Source organism: Gadus macrocephalus, chromosome 12, assembly GCF_031168955.1.
Source record: "Gadus macrocephalus chromosome 12, ASM3116895v1".
Classification (NCBI taxonomy): Eukaryota; Metazoa; Chordata; class Actinopteri; order Gadiformes; family Gadidae; genus Gadus; species Gadus macrocephalus.
The window spans coordinates 8710471-8730780 of NC_082393.1; the positions used below are offsets into that span (position 1 = coordinate 8710471).

A 20310-nucleotide genomic window follows, 5' to 3' on the forward strand; every position below is an offset into this window, starting at 1 on the left:
AAACGACGAAAGTTCGAACACTAAATGTAAATATGCTATCGTTACGATTCTAGGAATAATAATAAAATACATCGATGGATCAAATAGTAAATAATTAAGGTCTCTTCCTCGTCCGCATTAGGTACCTCCAAACAAGCTTCACGCTGATATATATATTTTTAAATGACCCACTCAAAGTTTCTTATTGACGCCCCATCGTTAGTAAAACGACACTGGCACTGCATATGCTGAGCCTATAGGCATATTCGATTTTCATGATCTAAATAATGATTACAATTATAAAAAATTAACATTTGAAATATAATATTATTATATTTGTCGACTTTATTTGAGAATAGGTTATATTAGTCTGATCTAGTGCTTTATACATAAATTAAGATAAATCATAGATGAGATAGATGATCAAATTATCCAGTGTCAGCAGAATACAGAAAGCATCATTTTCCGCGATAACTATTATCACCCTAACGTTCTCGAAAGCAGTGCACCTAATATGGTGAGCACATCTTAGCCAATGACTTGCGAGCGGTAATCGATTGGAACCCGGCCTGTCCCGTGGCCCTGCTCAGAGCTGCCAGGATGGCAGGTGATATGGTTGTCTGGTTGGTTGGTATGTGGCTGTCTATGGTCTCGTGACCTATGCTGAGTCTAAAAATAAAACCCAGAGGATGGTTTAACCCATATGTCCCATTACGTCAACTTCCATGAAACAACTCTCCATCAACTCTCACTCAGCAGGCAGACGGGAGCCTGGCACCATAACTGAGCTTTGTTGCTTCTTGGGTGACAGGAAAACTTGGAAACTATGTGTCCCTGAGACCCATTTCTAGGGCCCAGAATAGATACAACTGTCTGCAGCAACTTGTGAGGGTGCCTGATCTCACCCAAACAATACTGGCGTACAACTTCGCCTCTCTACGGATATAATGCTGTTGCTACCTTGACTACCTTTAGGATAATCGTCCTATGCACGTTATAAACAGATAGTGCTTCTTCCTCGATTTGCTCTGCTCATCAATATTTCTGAAGGATATGGGTAACGGAATAAACAAGGTAGGCCAATTGGACAGGATATGGCCGATATGACACATCTGACCCTGAGATTTTAATGTTTTTCCTACAATTGATTCTGTGTGTTAACTATTGCAGATTGTGTTTTTTTTTTATATATTGATCTGACTTATTTACATCTTCCACTGCTCAACTCCAGATCCTGCCAGGCCTTTATCTGGGGAACCTGAAAGGTAAACACACTCACCCACCTGGTGGGATTTCTGAATAGAAGTGATTTGTCATCGGGGCTGTACAATAGCATTTGTTTCAGTTCCTCTGCTGCAGGGGCATGTGGTGGGATGCTACGCTAGGCAGGGTTTCTATAGAGCGTCGTCAGGGAGGTTATGACCGTGAGAAACACGAGTAGAACTCATATTTTAATCTCATTAGGTTCGGATTGCCTGTTTGCCCTTCGCATATCCGCTGAATATCGGGCCATATGAACCTGTATATTTGTGAACATTGTTTGTAGGGGGACGGAATGCCAGGGTGACATGGAGTTTTTGTATAAAAGGGAAGTCCCCCACCCCCCCTCTACTTTAGGGGTCATGAATTCCCTGTCTTTTTAAAGAAGAACAAACTACCAAGTGATTGGGTTATTCTGTGTACCCCTGAGACTATTAAAATACTGTCGAAAACATTACTCCAAGCCTTTTGTGTATGCGCTGTCAGAAGGCAGTGAGGCCTGTGTACTGGTGACATGCAGAAATACAGACCACAGGCCAGGCCATTCGATGGCTGTATCTTATTGCATGGCAGCACCCTATCTCCAGCTGCTGCACAAAACCAGCTCAAGTTTGACTAAAAACTATGCTATGTTAAGTCCTACATACAAGGATGGTTGCAGGCTTATGAGTTACATTTATATATTAGATGTAACAATCTTTTATTATTATTATTATTATTATAGGTATTTTAATGCATTATGTTATTGTTTAACATAATATACCTATGTTATTGCAGTCAAATCTATTTCAGTTACATATTACCTATTTAATCATAATATCATTATTCATTTAATGCATTTATTTCACTTTATAGATATTTATTCACCACAGGTAAATTAAACAGTGCATACAAGCCACAGCCTCCTGCCAACTTGCAAAGCAAAGAGAAGTCTTGACCACACCTGTCCTTGGTAGAATACATTTAGCTTCCTTTAAGGAACCAAATTTGATTAGAAAATGTACTATTTATTGCTTTTGGGGCCAAGGTGTTAGTCCCTTCTAGAAACCCAGGTTTTCCGTTCTTTTCTTTCGGTTCAAAATTGAGAGCAAATCTATCTATACATCCATATTTGCCTGGGAGAGCAGTTCAGTAGCAACAGGTGTCATTGGGTAAGGATTACACGAGGGCACGGTTTACATGAGTTCATTTGTGATGGGTTGAATAAAAAATGAAGCATTTTTAACATGAACAGTCATTTGAACTGTGCAGATTCTCAAGACAAGGATTTGTTAGCCAAGTTCAACATCACACACATCCTCTCCATCCACGACACAGCCAAACCCGTCCTCGAGGTGAGCTGCTAAGTCCATGTGTGTCTGTCTCAGTTCTGTCTGTCCATCCTGCCCATGTCTATCACTACTGGACAATGGTTAGCATGCTACGCCCCCTATAGGCCATGGGCTGGTATTCATTTAGTTATAGATAAAATATTGTAAGAAAAAACGGTATTTTGAGTTTTTTGCATGATTACTCTAGGTATGTCAACTGAAATGCGATTGAATGTAATGTATTGTAAAGTTCTCCCCTGACATAGATCTACACTGTTTGGTTGTTGTTGAGGAACAACCAAATGACCGATGTCTGGTCTCATTCAGAAACAGTATCAACATACAAAGTCTAATTCAGTCTTCAATCAAATGAACATATATGCTCCTGAAGGTATTAGAGAAACACATCATATCATAATGTTGGTTCACTTTTTGCTTCAACAAAAACAAACAAGTGAATGTCACATAATCTTAACAAAATTACACAAATTGGTAATAATTTTATCCTGAGCAGAAGAGTGGATAGTGGCAAATCTTCATATTTTCTTTGCCATGGGTCGTAGTTCTGAATTGCAATATCAAAAAGACTTAGAATTTACCTTAAGTGTTAATAATTGTCTAATTGATAATATACAGTGGTTTTATATGTGAAATTATAATTACCTAAAGAATTAATTAAATAAAGATTTCGATTCTAAATAATTTCCCTATCTATGTAGATACACATTTTATTGGATATTTGATTATCTAATATAATACAATTGTTAATGGATATGAGCCATACATCAGTGGCTAAATGGCTTATCTCTTTGTGGGTGGCTAATGGGGTTAAGCAGAGGATATTGTACATTTTGGTTCATCTGGTCATGTCCAACTACTAGTAGATGTTTTGATATAGTAGGTGGCCATTTTGTGGCTGATTTGAAAAGTACAAATTAATCTCATAGCGTGACGAAGTTAGAGAGGTCCTGAAGAGGAAAGTCAGTCGGGTGTTGATTTGTGGTCCCTCATTGCGAGAATAATATTTTCAAAGAATAATAGTCGAAAAGATCACTCTCACTACAAAATAGTATTTTCCCAACCTAATATAGTGTAATGTCATCATTATGAATATAAAATAACTTCATCTGGTTAAGGAAACCCTCAGGTCAATATAAATGTCATTTATTTATACGTTTATTTCACAGAACAATGCCAAACACATATAGGCCTACTGCACCAGAAAAAAAATGCATGCTAATTTTCATCGCTCCTTCCTGGATGGGAGGTTTCAATACCACGCATGCACCCGCATACATTTTAATGAGACGGGGCTGTTCAACTTCTGCACCATATAAGTACGTTTCAATCGTTGTTTCGGGAATCACAAATAGATGGCCAAGTGATACAATGGCCACCTTCAAAACTTTCGACTATAACTTTTGAAAGTCTACGGGCCCTCAATAAAGACCTGCCGATACTCCGACCCACTTTCTCCCTCAAACCATTCGTTGTTATTCTCACAACACAGAAGAACACTCATGAGAAACCCTAGTCCTCCTTGTACCTTTCCTCCAGTATCACTACCCAGACCGCTAAACCATTTTGTCCATTCATTCAAACCCTACTCGGTGCGTCCAGAGGAGACATCCTAGATCTAAGATGGAGGTTCAGGACATTATGCTGCCACGTCTCTGTTCTCGCAGATCGAAGCAATAACCTTAATCACAACTCCAAGCCACTATTCTGTGAAAAATGAAAATAAATAGAAAACATTTTCATATTGATGACTCAGGTGTTTTTTTTTCTTATAACTGTCGACTAATGAGCAGATGGATGATTTGCATAGCCAACATCCCCATTTCTTGGAAGGTTTCACAGTGATTCGTCACCTGGGTCCCTCAATGTGTTACTATCAATGGTACAGCTTTTCTTAAAGTTCAATAGGTCTTCTCCCCTCTGTTAAGTTGATTCACCGATTGCGCAATCCATTCGGCGGTTACTTTTAATATATGATTCTCATAACAACTCTCAAAAGGCCACACATGCTGCCATTTGGTTTGGATTTCACAGAAAGACTCTGCTCATGTGACTTATTTGATCAGAGTATACACAAGACACACACACATAACTGGAAACCTGTGATACCAATGACTGAGCATAACACAAAGTGGCTTTCTTTTTAGGACATGACAGAAAAATAGCTCTACATCTGAGTAGGAGGCCGCTATGTGTACAGGCATGTGTAACCCGCCCCCCCCAGCAGCACCCACATTTCCCTAGGGATTACGGGTGCAGTCATTGCGTGACCTGGTGGTTTCTGTCTGTTAGGGCCGGGTGAGCTGCATCTGCTGGCAGGTGCAGGATGAACCCTGGGTCACGACCCCCTGGGGGGGGGGGGGGGGGGGGCGCTAGGTGCTGTCCCCCAGGTAGTGTGGATAGTCCACCATGGGGAATTTGTTGTTGCAAACTGGTGGCTGTCACAAAGACATTCTCTGACTTTCACAAACTTTTTTTCAATCAATCCAGCATGCAGGGGCTTTGAGAAACACATTAGACTAATATTATGTTCTTATCAAACATTGTATTCCCCTGGCAGGATATGAAATACCGTTGTATATCTGCTTCAGATCACTCCAAGCAAAACTTGTGAGTAGCTCAATTGTCGATTGGTCAATCATAGCCTGAAACGTTTTCAATGATTTTATGTTATTCCTCCCACAATCATATTCAAAAGATAACCTGATGCTATCGTTTACTATGGGTGTCGTTTGTCTTTGAGGATGCCATACTTCAAGGACAGCATCGTCTTCATCCACGAGTCTCGACTGCAGGGAGGAGGCTGTCTAGTCCACTGGTGAGTCAGAAGCAGGGGCCATGATGAAGACCCTATGGCTGTTTTTATTAGACACAGCTCCAACATGTATTTTTTGGTCAAACAGTGACTCGAATTGAGATGTTTGTATTTCCTATAAACAAAACAATGATCATTTGGGAATCAAACAAGTCGCCTGAATCCGGGTAAGACAGGCAAACGCCAATTTACAAATACCTCGGCGTATCCCTTTAACAGTAGAGCACAACCACGGATAGTAGCCTTCATTGATCCACTAAAGAAACCAGAGAAAGGAGGGAACACTTTGTGGTGACTATGTCCTCCACTCCTCCAGTGTGGCGGGGGTGTCCCGCAGCGTCACCCTGGTGGTGGCGTACCTCATGACGGTGACGGGCCTGGGCTGGGTGGACTGCCTGGCTGCAATCAGGGCTGCCAGGCCCTGTGCCAGACCAAACCTGGGCTTCCTGCGGCAGCTGGAGGAGTATGAAAATCTAGACCTGGCCCAGGTGAGTCCCATCCACCAGGGGATGTCGGTAAGATTCTACTGCAGACTCTACCGAGCCATCCGTTAGCTATCGAAATGCTCCTTGAGAATATCTTTGCTGATTTTAAGCGCACCAACCTCAGTTTGAACTCAACAGCTTCTGGTTCTTTTCTGACCATTCAGGGCATCTTTTCCCTGATTTGTTCGGGGAATCCATATTTCCTATCAATCACATTTGCGTTATCACGTCAATGGCGGGAAAACTTGGAGAGGGAAGGAGCAGAGATGGAGGGTGCGTTATTTGAGGTTGTTCATTTTCAGAATGGCACTCTTCTGCTCTTTTCCGCTCTCCCTCAATCTTTACAACTCTCAAATCTTACCTTAGCCACTCTGAGAACCTAAAGGCAAAGCAGGTAAAGGGGTAAGGCATTGTCCCAGGGATGCCTCCAGGTCGATTGTAAACATTGGAGCTAGAACCCAGAACTTTTAAATGCATGACGTACCTATCAACCCCTCCTGATACTCGGGTCGATTTGAGTGTTGGTCTCTCTTCTCAGCTCAATGCATTGTATCTATTTTTCCGCTACAGTATAGGACATGGTGGACGGAGCAGTTTGGGAAGAACCCGTTCAACGACCACGAGGAAATCAAGGCTCTTTTGGACCGGAAATCCCAGGACAACAGTGACGCCATGGCAACCAGTATAGTGGCGCCTATGGCAACCAGTAGAACCTAGTGTTCATCAACTACCATCCAATGCAGTCATGCATGGATGTAGGAGGGGCCTGACCTTGCCAGTGTGTGTGTGTGTGTGTGTGTGTGTGTGTGTGTGTGTGTGTGTGTGTGTGTGTGTGTGTGTGTGTGTGTGTGTGTGTGTGTGTGTGTGTGTGGGTGTGTATGTGTGTTTATAGATACATACAAAATGGTATTCAAATATTGTCTTGAAAAACAATAATTCTCTGACAAAACCGGTTTACATTGTGTAATGGCGTGTTATTAATCATTCATTTATTTTGATATTTTGAGAATAGGCCAGAGAAGAGACTATGTGGTTAGACAGCTCCTAACATCGAAACAACATGCTAGAGCAGTCAAGGTTAACATCAAGAATTGTTTTTCTTTGTAGATTGGAAAGCGAGATGTTATAGGTTATACACGGTTATATCACTTGTAGAATAATCAATTAATCGTGAAACATGAGTCATTTATTAAAGTGGACGTCTGTCCAATCGGCCTGCCGTGTGTGGTCGGCTATTATGTTATGACACTTTGCAATTCAACCGAGTGATCGATAGTTTCTCAATTCACGTGTAAATAATAGTGCCCACACATTTTACTTTACTTAGGCCTACTTCATTTCAAAGAAATGCATTTGCCTCAATCTTCGTTGAAAATGTTTTCCAAGTGTGCGGGTGTTATGTAGAATACGATCAATGATAGCCTACCAACTCTGACACAGGGTTTTCCCCCTGCAGCGTTACTGGAGGAGCGCAGCTCACAGGAGATAAGATTAAACATAAGGGCAGGTGCCTGAGCAGCATCGTCGCAACCCCACTGCCCCCGCCCCTTGTAGCTCAAGAGTTCATTTAAGAGGGTTTGCCAAATCGACGGCTTTGCCAAATCGACGGCTTTATAAGACTAATCGGTTTCAAAATGATCTGATCTGGTGTCGAATTTCGGAAGTTTTTTGGTAACTTATTTTTGTTGAAAGTAAAATCATTTATTGTGTTTGACAGTGTATAGCATTAACATTGGAATTGATTGCTCGATTAAGAAATAAACAAAATAAATATAACAACAGAAAGGTTCTTCTGGGAACTTTACTGACGGACAGATGAACCTCGAAGCGGATTACACAGCGACGGGGAGCAGCGGGAACGGAAAACTACGTCAATGGCTCATAGATCAGGTGGACAGTGGGACGTATCCCGGTCTGATTTGGGAGAACGACGAGAAGAGCATCTTCAGGATACCATGGAAACACGCGGGGAAGCAGGACTATAACAGAGATGAGGACGCCGCGCTTTTCAAGGTAAGCAAGCGAGGGGCATCGGCAATGCAGCCAAATGATCGATCGGCAATGTTTGGCACGTATAGTTGACCGGCCCTCTCTTGGTGTGTGTCTGCAGGCTTGGGCACTGTTTAAGGGCAAGTTTCGGGAGGGTATCGACAAAGCGGACCCGCCGACCTGGAAGACGCGCTTACGTTGCGCGCTGAATAAAAGTAATGATTTCGAAGAGCTGGTCGACCGAAGCCAACTGGACATCTCGGACCCTTACAAAGTGTACCGTATCATCCCAGAGGGCGACAAGAGAAGTACGTTGCAGACAGAATGCACATTCGCAAATCGGGAAATATGGATGTCAGCATACAAGCACGGTTAAGGGGGCATACATATTCATGTACTAATTATGTGGCATTTATTTCTTGCCACTATGAACACTAATCGGGTTCTATTGTTCTTAATGCACATACTGGGTGTGTGATGTGCCCTTTAAAACCGCAGTCATTTATTTATATATTTTTACTTATATGACTTCGAGAACACACTCAATCTCACTAGAAGAGCACCCAACCAAGAGACCGATTGTTAACTGAATAAAACATGAGATGACCTTCTGTACGTTTGTGTAAGTTTTTCTTCTTATTCAGTTATACAAAAACTAATCAATGATTTATTTTTAGGACCCAGACAGGAGGACAGTCCTTTGAGTCCATTGAGCTATCCATCCTACCCTGCCCTTCACAGCCAGGTACTGCTCATATGTAGACTTGGCAGTGTGTGAGTGAGTGAGAGTGAGAGTTAGAGAGAGAGGGAGAGACAGAGAAATATTGAATGTGCTGAACGGCCACACTATGTGACTAAAAATATGTCTCATGCTCATACATCCCACTTTACATTTGTCTAACATCTTTCCCTCTCTGGCTCGCTCTTCAGATACCCCACTGCATGCCTAATCCAGAGAGTGGCTGGAGAGAATTCTACCCGGAGCAGGCCTTCCTTCCAGAGCTCCACATCCCACAATGTTCCTACCCCCCTCACTCATGGCAGGGCCCCCCCATAGAGAACGGTACAGCACAACCTAATTGTGAAACCACCACTCCTGCAGTCGTTTCAGTCATTAGGTGCAGTCCCAGCACTATGCTGGGTGTGTGTGTGTCACAGGGTGAGTGATTGAGTGAGTGAGCTACTGAGTGCGTTTCTCACTGAGTGAATGCATAAGGGCGCGCGTCATTTGAAATGAGAGTGCTGTATTTTTCATTGTTAGATAATGTGTGAGCACATGCTCTTGAAACTGCTGAATACATTTGCTTTTTGGCTGAGCATCGGCACATTGAGCTTCTGAGTGCTGGCTCATCTGACCACAGGCCTGGTGCACCGTAGTATATACTATATGCAACCTAGTGAACCCTGCTCGTTTCCCAGCAGCATACCAGATCAAGGGCTCCTTTTACTCGTACACGCATGCTGACGTACAGCCCTCCGCCTTCACCCTTGACCCCGGCATGAGACCAGCAGACCCTCTTTCTGGTAACAGCAGCCCATGTGGGCACGCACTCACACACACACACACACATTCTAACTCCATGACCCAGTTTATTTAGAGCTCTAAGCTATTTATTTGTTTCTCCCTACGCCCAGACCTTCGCCTGCATGTGTCCGTGTTCTCCCGGGACGCTCTCGTGAGGGAGGTGACCATCTCCAACCCAAAGGGCTGTCATCTGATCCCCTGGGCCCTGGAGGAAAAGGCCTACGTTTCCCCAGGGGCCCCGGACCTGGTTCCCCTGCCCCCGGAGGGCCTGACGCTCCAGAGGATGGCAGGGGAGGAGGGTCCCCCAAGCTCTCTGGCCATGCAGGGCGTGAGGCTGTGGATGACCCCAGAAGGCCTCTACGCCCGGCGGCAGTGCCAGGAGAGTGTGTACTGGCAGGAGGGGGTATCCCCTTACAAGGAAAAACTCAACGAGATGGAGAGAGAGGTCAACTGCAAAGTGCTTGACACCCAGGACTTCCTCACAGGTCAGGATGAGGGTCAAAGCAACTGCGTGCGCGTGATGATGGAACCGTTTCTAAATAGTGTGAACAGGGAAAAGATGAAGGAGGGCCGACTAGTCATGTGACCTTTGCATCAGGCACCTCTCAAGCCCACACCCAACAGCACTAGTTTTACATTTTGACAGCCTTTTGCATGTGCAATGTGACTTGGAGTTTCCAGTCATAATAACCCAAAATGTCAATGCCACTTCATTGGAATTTCTGTCTTTTGTTTCACCCGAAAGCCTTACTACTTTAGCTCATTTAGCCAGATGTGGTTGTGAGATCATGTTCAGCTGAACACTCATTGACAAAATGCCACTACCTGTTTTTCAGAAATCCAAAGTTATGGGCTCCATGGCCGGCCCATACCTCCTTTCCAGGCCTTGCTGTGTTTTGGGGACGAGTGTGTCGACACGGAGAGACCAAGAAGGAGCCTCACCGTGCAGGTACGATTTCTGGGCACGCACATGGGATGCACAGGGTTGACCTTATATACGCACTGAATGATCAGCAGTCTGATGCCAACACATTCACTGCTGCTTCTTTTCATCCTGCAGGTGGAACCCTTGTTTGCAAGGCAGCTGTTTTACTATGCCCAGCAAACCGGCGGACACTATTACCGTGGCTACGAGCATCACGGTGTCCCAGAACACATAAGCCCCTCTGAGGACTATCAGCGGGCAATCTCACACCACCATCACCACCACGGCAGTATGATGCAGGAGTGATCTCGACCGATGTTGGATACTTGGATGGATAAAGGAGCAGACACGTTTGGATGTCACTAACATGAAATCCCGATTGGTTGAGCTGCAAAATCTGTGAAACTGTTGGTAACAGCGAAATCAACAAACATGGACCAAACATCTTGGACTAAAAACAGTTATGTTAAATATGTATTATGTGCTATTGTTTTTTTTCTCAATGTGTATGAGACGTGATTTCAGGGTTGTATAGAGACAGATGTTATCTGGGCTGCACTGACTGGGAGTTATGAATGAAAATAGGCTCCGCCAGAACAAGACAGAATCTGAGGAACTGTCTGAGGCAGACTTTGTACAACCACTTCACTATCAGTGTGACCACAGGTACCTTCTTTAAGGTCGAATTATTAACAGTATAAATAATGATGTATTTAAGAAGATTGTATACATATGGAAAACACTTAACAAATTTAGACCGAAATTCGAAGTTTCTTTGAAACTTGGTCTGCCAATATTGGGATGCTTTGGGATGAAAGAAAACATATGAACATGCATAAAAAACACTCATACATACGTAGGTAAGCATTCAGGAAGTGTGATTCGGCTGGTTAGTCAAACAGATATTATAACCAACTTGATGACATCAACACGGGAGGAAGAGGAAGAGGTTGGCCTCTCTTTCCGTTGTATGCCGAAGAGTGCCTTCTTCTAACGCTGTAGATAATATTTCCACTTCCACGGAAAAAGAAGAAAAAAAAGTTTAAAAAACTAGACTTTTCCGCTGTACAATTTGTCTGAAAGGATAAACAAGGGTGGAACTAGATTAAGTTCCACTAAAGTACTACCCGCTATCTTCATTGCAGATCTACCAGCTCACATTTGTATAGGTACACACCTCTGCACCTAAAAAATAGAATCCAAGTGTAATTGGATTCTATTTTATTAAAGGGTCAGATGTCTGGTTGGTATTGGGAGATATATTTATATATTTTATATGTATCTGGTAGCAAGTTGCAAAAACAAGTGTTTTGTACAGTAACAAAAATTGATCAATCACTGTGTTGTCAAGTTTGGCTTGCGATGAACTCTTCCATTAAATCTATTACATTTTATATTTTTCCACATGCAGTGAAATCTTATTCCACACTTAAAATCAACTGAGTCTGGGCAAATAACTAGACTTGTAATTTTTTCCAGAATTGGAACATCTAAAAAAAAAAAAATAATAATACTTTGACGCAAAAGTCCCCTGCTCAGTTGTTTTACTGTAAACGGAGAAACAGTGGAGAAAAAATGACACAAAGTGGTTACTTTCAACCTCCTTTGTTGAATTAATCAGTGGGTGGACAGGAAGTTAACTTTAGATAGAGAATCAAAACAACTTGATCCTCCCCTCATGAGAAAAAACCCACAGATACACAAGGTGCGTTTACGATTGCAGAGATTTGAGTTTAAAGAGACAGAATACCGTTACTATAGAGACCTTCTGCAGCAATCTTAAGATCATGTACATACATTTGTGCGTTCGTTTTTTCTCTCACGTGGGACCTAAAGGTGTGGCACCATGTGCCCTTTGGTGTCTGAGTGTAGTGACCACAATTGTGATGCTAGATTTGCTTTGACACTCACTACCTTATTTTTTCTGGGTTACAATGCGTGTACAGTTTATGTGGCTGATGGTGTCTAACCGTCTCTCTAACGGGCTTCAGGCTTTCCCGTACACTTGCACGCCCACAAACGTTCTCCGGCCAGAAAGTATAACTGCGAGACAAACGCTCAGGTTTTCCATAGATGAATAGTGTGCTTGTACGTATGACACCTAACCACACCCCTGTGGCTAAATAACTGCAACTCATAAGGCGTTGAAAAAAGAGACGTCTTATTTTGCTTTGAATTGTTCATGTGGATGGACGAGCAGATCATGGTGGCCATTTGAGATGGAAAAGAGAAATGAGAATTACAAACAGTTTGGACCCTTGTAACCAGATAATGCCGAGATCCAACCTAAACGGAGTGCTGAGGAAAAGCCTAGAGTGAAAATGGCCAAAATATTCTAGGGTCGACGTTAATTTGGTTTTCGTTTCCTTGCTAAATGAAAGTTAGGGAAATGAGTGGTCTTCCAAATAATTTGCATTCATGGCTTCATCTTTCGGAATAACAAGAGGCAGATTTGTTAAAGTGACTTGATTTCGATTTATTCTGAGTACATCGATACATTGCAGAGATTATAGTGAGCATCGTTGCCCGTAAGCACATCAGTGGAGCAGAGCAAGTTGAGACATGTTCTGGTGGTTCTATCTCTTGAAGGGCTGAACAGAAGAGGGCTGGAAGCAAGTGAGCTGTAGCTGCATGCCACTCTTGAACGTGTTGAGGAGCTCCTCCTGTGACCTAGAGAGAGAGAGAGAGAGAGAGAGAGAGAGAGAGAGAGAGAGAGAGAGAGAGAGAGACAGAGACAGAGACAGAGACAGAGAGAGAGAGAGAGAGAGCGACTATAGCGGCATTTCACAGTTTGACTAGCAATGCAAATACACTTTTAATCAGTCAAACAGAATCATGTTTCGGTTAACCATAAGGAGGCGTTATGTACAAAAGGAAAAGATACTAATTTTTTTTTTTTATTAATGTGTTTGCACTTGTGTGCATGATGTAGTGGATGGGTAAGCGAAACTCACTTCTTGTCGGCTCCGCTGTGGAGCTGAGGAAGAGGCTCCAACGCCTGCCTGAAGTTTGCACTACAAAGTCACACAAAGAGTTATGCTGTTAAAGCTCCCACAAAATGAAAAGTTTGGTCTCTTGGCCCGAATCGGTTTACATCGAGTTGAATTACATCCATATCATTATTTAGACCAACAAGAATAAAAAAATATTCAATGTACATATCTTTCAGTAGGAAATATTTGCAGACAAAAATGTGCAAGTGCTTACGTAGTATTAAGTGGTTCTGACACATTTTTGTTTGCCCAATGACATGACTCTTGTCAACTATGCTGCAGACCTCCATGTGTGTTTACACTAACTGCTAAGCGCTGCTGCGGCTAAACTCTATGCTAACCAACGCGACAGACCCTCCCCCTTTAAGAAAAGCCATGTCCTGCCTCAACCCCATTTTCTGTTCTCAATAAAGTCGCTCGGAAAAATGCCATCCGACTTCCGTGAATGGGGCCTTTTATGCAGACTGCCCACCAAACAGACAAATGGGGAAGAACTTGTGCGAGCCGAAAACCTTGGGTCCATGACATACACATGCTCCCGCATAACACAGAGAGCATGCAGGCGTACACGCAGAAGCCACACATGCACGCTCGCCCGCGCACACCAACGAGTCACATTTACATTACTTGGTGGTGGCTTACGAACAGGAAGTGAAAGCAATCTGGTTCAGAGTGTGTGTGTGTGTGTGTGTGTGTGTGTGTGTGTGTGTGTGTGTGTGTGTGTGTGTGTGTGTGTGTGTGTGTGTGTGTGTGTGTGTGTGTGTGTGTGTGTGTGTGTGTGTGTGTGGGCTAGGACCTGTGAAAACGGTTCATGTCCTAGACTCCTAAATTATGGTGTTTGCTAGTGTGTGTGACTGTGTGCGCGTGTGACAGGGCTCGTGGTATTTATGTTTGACCGTGTGCGTGTGCAGGTGTGAACATGTGCTTACTTGCTGTCGGCGGTCAGGTAGCAGGCCACCGCGTCTCTCAGTGCCCACAGCTCCAGACGGGCCTGATGGAGACGGAGGGGAAAGGCCTGATAAATATAGATTCACTGGTACTTCCAGAAGCTATAGGTAAAGCCCCTGCAAGTGCTGTAGGGTTACTCAGAGGTTATAGGTTATCGCTCACTAATGCGTAGTTTCTGAGGGACAGAGACAGAGAGGGGTGTGTGTGTGTGTGTGTGTGTGTGTGTGTGTGTGTGTGTGTGTGTGTGTGTGTGTGTGTGTGTGTGTGTGTGTGTGTGTGTGTGTGTGTGTGTGTGTGTGTGTGTGTGTGTGTGTGTGTGACATTCATACCTGCATGGCTCCGTTTTTGCTGAAAGAGGGCACACAGTGCATCAGACGACACATCTCTTCGGCGACCGCTTCAACTATTTTGGATAGAATCCTTGGCACCAGCTCCTTGGAAATAGTGAAGACCTGTGTGAATGTGTTTGAGGGAGGGAGTGAAAGACAGAGGCGAGTAAGAGACAGTAACAGAGAGGGAAGGATCAAAGGCGAATGAGGTTTCACATTTGAGATGGAGGGCAAAGGTATAGCCCAATGTTTAAAACACAAAAGAGACAGACAAAAGCCACCCATGTGTGAACATATTATGCAAAATAAACTGACGCGTTGTAATGAAACACACTATTGATATCCGCTGATTATGACGACACTATCGTCTGTCTAAAAAAAACTACAAATTATCCAAAGACGAAACCAGATTAAGTGAAGCGTTTGGCTGCTGACGTGAAGTCTGGCTGTAATCAGCAGCCCAAGTGCTGCAGAGTGTTAGAGATCTGGTCATTCTGTGGTAGGCGGGGCTGGTACCTCAGCGTGCACGGTGATGATGCTGACCAGCGCTTCCTTCAGGTAGTTTCTCACACCTAAGACAGAAGAAACACGCATGCTGAGTCCCAGAGCTGGAGACAGACAGAGATAATGTCCCTGGAGCCCGTTGGTTTGTGGACACTACTGGCGGACCCTTTTGAGCCAAATACTGAACACTCATGGTTCATGGTCTCCAGTGTAATACTTAGACGGATAGAAACACACACATATAGGTTTGTTTTCTTTGGCCATTGTAAATCTATTGAAGGTAAACGGTGTGGAATTGTAGCTATTCAACTGACTAACTCAACTCAATTGAAAGTATCACATCCTAAAATTGTGGTTTATCCACCTGTACTGTTCCTCTTTTGTTAAATACAATAATAAAAAATGCACACACGCAGGCTGAATTGGTGGAACACACATGGACATACACAGACACACACAAAACAGGGACGTGCATCTCTAATTCTCCACAATACAGGTTCAAAACAAAGCAGAGGAAGGTCAGGAGTGTCCTACGGTATGGTGTACGTGGGGAGGTGGTGACTCAGTGCAACCTTGGCTTAAGCCTTACAGCAACACATAAAAGAAGTCCTTCTTGAGATACGACAACAGGTAGGAACCACAACAGAGCCCAGGGCCCAGAAGTTCCCCACCTACTAGAGTCACGGAGCACACTTTAGATGAAAGTCTACACTCAGAGGAGCTCAGATCTAGGGGAACAGGACGTTTCATTTCCTATCGCGGGGCTCTGTAAGCGAGGGCCTGTAAGCACGTGATCGTGGAACAAAAAGTCAGCCGATGGTAGTAAGCTGCATGGGAGCATTTCGTAATGGTTTCAAATAAACGGCGTGACAGACCTTCCTCTCTAGAAACACACTCAACCAAAGCCTTGCTGAAAGATTCTTTAACTCGTGCAAATGAGTTTAAAATATGTCCGTAATGAAACAGGAAAGGCATGACTCCGCCCCTTCAAGTTGTTGTTTACGGCACAGGCTGTGCCGTCTTCTGTTACAGTGGGGCTGCTGGATCAGAGATACCCCGCTGCTTATACTTTTACAGGATCCCTTCTGAATTTTTTTTTAATTTTATTTTGGGATTATTGGGATTCAAACTGTTGGTCACGCTTTGAACAATGATTGAAGACTGAAATTAGACTAAATTATTTATCTGTTGTGAACTAATGATAACAAAATGATTAATCTATTAATCTGAAAAATATGCAAGGTTGGTTTTATTTCTAACATTATTCTATCAACACAGACATTTACATCGACCGTCTGGCGTTAAAGTTGATTTGCCTCGGGTGTACTGTGGAGTGGGTAAGACTGTTTTATTAGCAGGCTAGTATTGCCTGTTGCCTGTTTTTTTCGGTCATTCTAATCTGTGATCAGAATGAAGTACTAATTTGACTGCAAAAAAAACAACAACACCTGGTGTGTCCTGGGCCGTGCGTCTCTTCACAGGCAGTTTGGGAAGCCCTGCCCTGGCGTACCTGTAGGTGGCTGGCAGTCCCTCCAGTCAAAGTATCCGGCGTAGATGCCGGGCTCCAGGGAGCCCACGATGGGGTCAGACTTCCTCTGGATGTAGGCGTCAAACAAGGTCTGGTCCAGGTCACGCACCGCCTCCCTGCTGGCCTGCTCCCGCGGCAACAGACAGGGGGGTTAGAGAGCATCAGCGTGCCATTTGCCCACCGGCTCCCTGTGTGTTAACATTCACTGAGCGCTGGCTCTTCAATGCAGCATAAAGGACGCGCTTGAGGCAAAGACCTTTTCATTCATACGGCTGCCATGTGTGGGAGGAACCCTAAACCATCATGAATGAACCCATCTGGGTTGTGAATGTTGCAGCAGAGCAAGGGAATGAAATTAAAAGGATACTTCCATAGTTGCAGGACTGAAACTGCAGCCTTAGGAAGGCTGTGATAGTGATAAAACAAATTGATAAATAATCAAAAAAAAATAAGGAATTCAATAAAACTGCATCCAGATGCATTATTCACGTGACCATCAAAGATATTCAAGACCAAATATGTGAGTTTTATTGCATTTGTTCCGCAGCAACCATCAATGAGGAAACAACTGGTGGATATATTTCACTTTTAATGTTGGGTTTGTAGTGCATTGATTCACACACTGTTAAAAGGCAGAGATGGCCCGTTGTTGAAAGATAATTCACACCCTTTGTTATTGTTATCAATCGGTTAGGTTACTAGGTTACAAAATTAAATAAATACTTTCAAATGAGCTTTTACCAGAAGGCAAAACAGACACTCTCACTTTTGCTGTGCGATTCATCCCCCATTAGTCATAATGTTTGAGTGTGTCTGTTTGTATACGTGCAGTGTCAACGAGTGTGTTTTGAGAGAAGGGAAATGGGAGTTGAAGATGAGTGGAAATGAGATGCAACTGACCTTTAGCTCAATGTGACTTACATGACTAATATTTATGCCCTTGCTGGGCAGAGCGATGCCATCTCATTGGCAACATACATGCAGCATCACACAGAGCATTTCCCACCAATCTAAACCAAAGTGATTTCCACGAAGCACCGGTCGCACCACAAGCTCCAAATGCAAACGGCGGGTCAAACCTACAGTCATCACCACAAATGCATTTTTTATCCATTTCTTTCGCTACACAAGACGAAAGACTCAAGGTAATTTGCGGTCAATTCAACCCAATTGATCGCTCACTAACCCGTGTGATCTTCTCTGTGCCTGTGAATCCATGCTTCTCAAAGTGCTCGGCAAGGTTGATAAAGGTGTGTTTCTCCAGGTACTGGCAGTTGCTGAGGATGATCAGCAGACGCTGTTCCTACACACACATAGACAGGAAGGGAAGATGATTCATATACATCATACAAAATCTATTTTGATAAATAGGTTTTATATATATATATATATATATATATATATATATATATATATATATATATATATATATATATATATATATATATATATATATATATATATATATATATATATATATATATATATATCAGTGCTGTCAAGCGATTAAAAATTGTAATCACGATTAATCACATTAATGTCTTATGCCGCTTTTCCACCGCACATGTAGCTCGACTCGACACGACTCGACACGACACGACTCGACACGGTAGCAGCACGGGTGCTTTTCCACCGCAAATAGTACCTCCTGGACGTGGGCGGGGTCGGCTGCGCGAAAGGGCCGTGACGTATTTGTGTACGCGACGCAAACAACAAATACGCAACCCACACATGGACAGAACCCACATAACAACAATGGAGGACATCGATCGCATTACTATTATTAGCTGGCATGTTGAAGAAGTTGGAGAAGTGGAACATGTTGGCTGCGCGCTGCTATGGATGTTACCAGCATGGTTGCCATGTCGCTCTCGTGACTTCGTCACACTCTCTGGCCAATCAGTCGCCGGCCGTCTGCCGACGTCACCTTTTAGCATCGGCTCAGCTCGCTTGGAACCTAGAGCGAGTAGGTACTAGAAAAAGCAGCCACTTCAGGTACCAGATACCATGGTACCGCGGTGGAAACGCAAAAAATGCGAGCTGAGTCGAGTCGTGTCGAGTCGTGTCGAGCTGGTACCATGCAGTGGAAAAGCGGCATTAGTTAACTCGCGATTAATCACACTTTTTTTTTCTATTCTATTCTTTCTTGCTGCTAGCCTTTTAGTGAGATCAGAGAGTGTTGAGAAGGACAGTAAGAAGAGCCGCATTGAATTCAACCCGGTCCACTTGACATCGGGTAGGTGCAGGACAGTGGTAGGCCTACCGTAAAACTTCAATAGCCCAGGCTTTTATTTGTTTCAATCACTGAACTTTCGAACAAAACTCTTGCTCAGCAAAGATGGGAAATACTATAACATTTATTATTTAAACCAGTATGAATATTCCTACTGTAAGTAGGCCTATACACATTACCAGGCTATCGAATAACGCCTAAACACACACACACACACACACACACACACACACACACACACACACACACACACACACACACACACACACACACACACACACACACACACACACACACACACACACGTAATCGGGAGAGACGGGAGAATTCCCGATGGGCCGTTAACGTTTCGGGGCTGATTACTACACACAATTTTGTGTTGTTCCATACTGCTACATAATAGGCCGATTACAAAGTACCCTGCGCCTAACAAAAGCCAAACTAAAAACGCAGTTCAACCACATAGGTCTCTTGTTTCAAAATTGCCCTAACAGTGGGTGTAACGCCCTTAGACAGTATCAAGTATATTAGAACTGATTTAAAATCTGTGAAAAATCTCTGGGTTCTGGCAGATTTTCAGATTTTTCAGCACCAAATAAACCGCTGCTGTAGGCCATAACCCTGGGCCTACTTGTAGAGGATTGGGCAGTTTATTAGATTACAGTTTAGGGGTATTTCTGACATCCAAATGTTATATATAAAATTACATAGAAACAAAGTAAACATAAATGTTTCATAATAAACACCACGCTTATGACTTGTGAAAAAATGATCGTATGACTAATGGTCGACTTCATAGTGTGGGTGAATTGCTTTCAGATGACAAACGAAATTGCTTCTCAGAGACAGCCCTAATACAAAGGTTGAATATAAAAAGGGAGTGCGGTGAGGTGAGGAATCATGGTGTGCTGTCTGAGTCTCAGACCTTCACAACATGGCCCGGCTGGTGCTGTTACCCCCCTGCTCGAATATGAGACCACGGGAAACCCCCACCTCCATTGACTTCCCCTTACCAGAAACACCAGGCGCCCCGATGTTCCCTGCACCCCTCCCCCACCTTCCTCCGTTGCCCTTCGCTCAGCCTCTGCGTCAAACGCTTATTACACGAAATGCAACGACCAGGAAACACAAACCAAAGCACACTGTTGAGGAACCCCCAGAAACTCACCGGCGTGGGACTGAATTCCTCCCGAGCGCTGCTGAAGGTGTTCGGAGAGGCGAGGTCCACCGACGTGCTGATAGTAAAAACACGCACGCACGCGCACACACACACACACACACACACACACACACACACACACACACACACACACACACACACACACACACACACACACACACACACACACACACACACACACACACACACACACACACACACACACACACGAGTGCAGATTTATTTTGATTGTCATGTTTGTGATTCTACTGCATTCAAATGTACATGTGAATACAGACAGGGATATACA

The 20310-nt window shown here is 43.6% G+C and overlaps 3 protein-coding genes across 5 annotated transcripts in view; 2 read left to right on the forward strand and 1 right to left on the reverse strand.

Moving 5' to 3' along the window:
* The first annotated feature begins 416 nt into the window (after nucleotides 1-416).
* On the forward strand, nucleotides 417-7083 carry LOC132469591 (dual specificity protein phosphatase 22-B-like). 2 transcript variants are annotated; one of them, XM_060067580.1, is made up of 7 exons: nucleotides 417-1053; nucleotides 1211-1244; nucleotides 2491-2573; nucleotides 5128-5177; nucleotides 5293-5385; nucleotides 5699-5870; nucleotides 6438-7083. In XM_060067580.1, the coding sequence occupies exons 1-7, from the start codon at nucleotides 1033-1035 to the stop codon at nucleotides 6582-6584; spliced, it is 600 nt and encodes a 199-aa protein (XP_059923563.1). In that variant the 5' UTR covers nucleotides 417-1032; the 3' UTR covers nucleotides 6585-7083. The 2 variants fall into 2 exon arrangements, with proteins under 2 accessions (XP_059923563.1, XP_059923564.1); XM_060067581.1 differs by having other exon boundaries at nucleotides 464-1053; nucleotides 5311-5385.
* A 141-nt stretch (nucleotides 7084-7224) lies between these two features.
* On the forward strand, nucleotides 7225-11712 carry LOC132469588 (interferon regulatory factor 4-like). 2 transcript variants are annotated; one of them, XM_060067576.1, is made up of 8 exons: nucleotides 7225-7880; nucleotides 7978-8164; nucleotides 8534-8601; nucleotides 8787-8919; nucleotides 9276-9380; nucleotides 9492-9866; nucleotides 10218-10330; nucleotides 10442-11712. In XM_060067576.1, exons 1-8 carry the CDS (start codon nucleotides 7683-7685, stop codon nucleotides 10610-10612), a joined length of 1350 nt encoding a protein of 449 aa, XP_059923559.1. In that variant the 5' UTR covers nucleotides 7225-7682; the 3' UTR covers nucleotides 10613-11712. The 2 variants fall into 2 exon arrangements, with proteins under 2 accessions (XP_059923559.1, XP_059923560.1); XM_060067577.1 differs by having other exon boundaries at nucleotides 9279-9380.
* A 1045-nt stretch (nucleotides 11713-12757) lies between these two features.
* exoc2 (exocyst complex component 2) overlaps nucleotides 12758-20310 on the reverse strand; it is a 31447-nt gene continuing 23894 nt past the window's right edge. The window contains exons 20-27 of the mRNA XM_060067575.1: nucleotides 20010-20076; nucleotides 17795-17911; nucleotides 16591-16732; nucleotides 15093-15148; nucleotides 14577-14699; nucleotides 14229-14290; nucleotides 13261-13320; nucleotides 12758-12976 (exon numbers count right to left, since the gene is read on the reverse strand). Of these exons, the coding sequence (XP_059923558.1) occupies nucleotides 12883-12976; nucleotides 13261-13320; nucleotides 14229-14290; nucleotides 14577-14699; nucleotides 15093-15148; nucleotides 16591-16732; nucleotides 17795-17911; nucleotides 20010-20076 (721 nt within the window). The 3' untranslated portion in view covers nucleotides 12758-12882. The remainder of the gene's footprint in view (nucleotides 12977-13260; nucleotides 13321-14228; nucleotides 14291-14576; nucleotides 14700-15092; nucleotides 15149-16590; nucleotides 16733-17794; nucleotides 17912-20009; nucleotides 20077-20310) is intronic.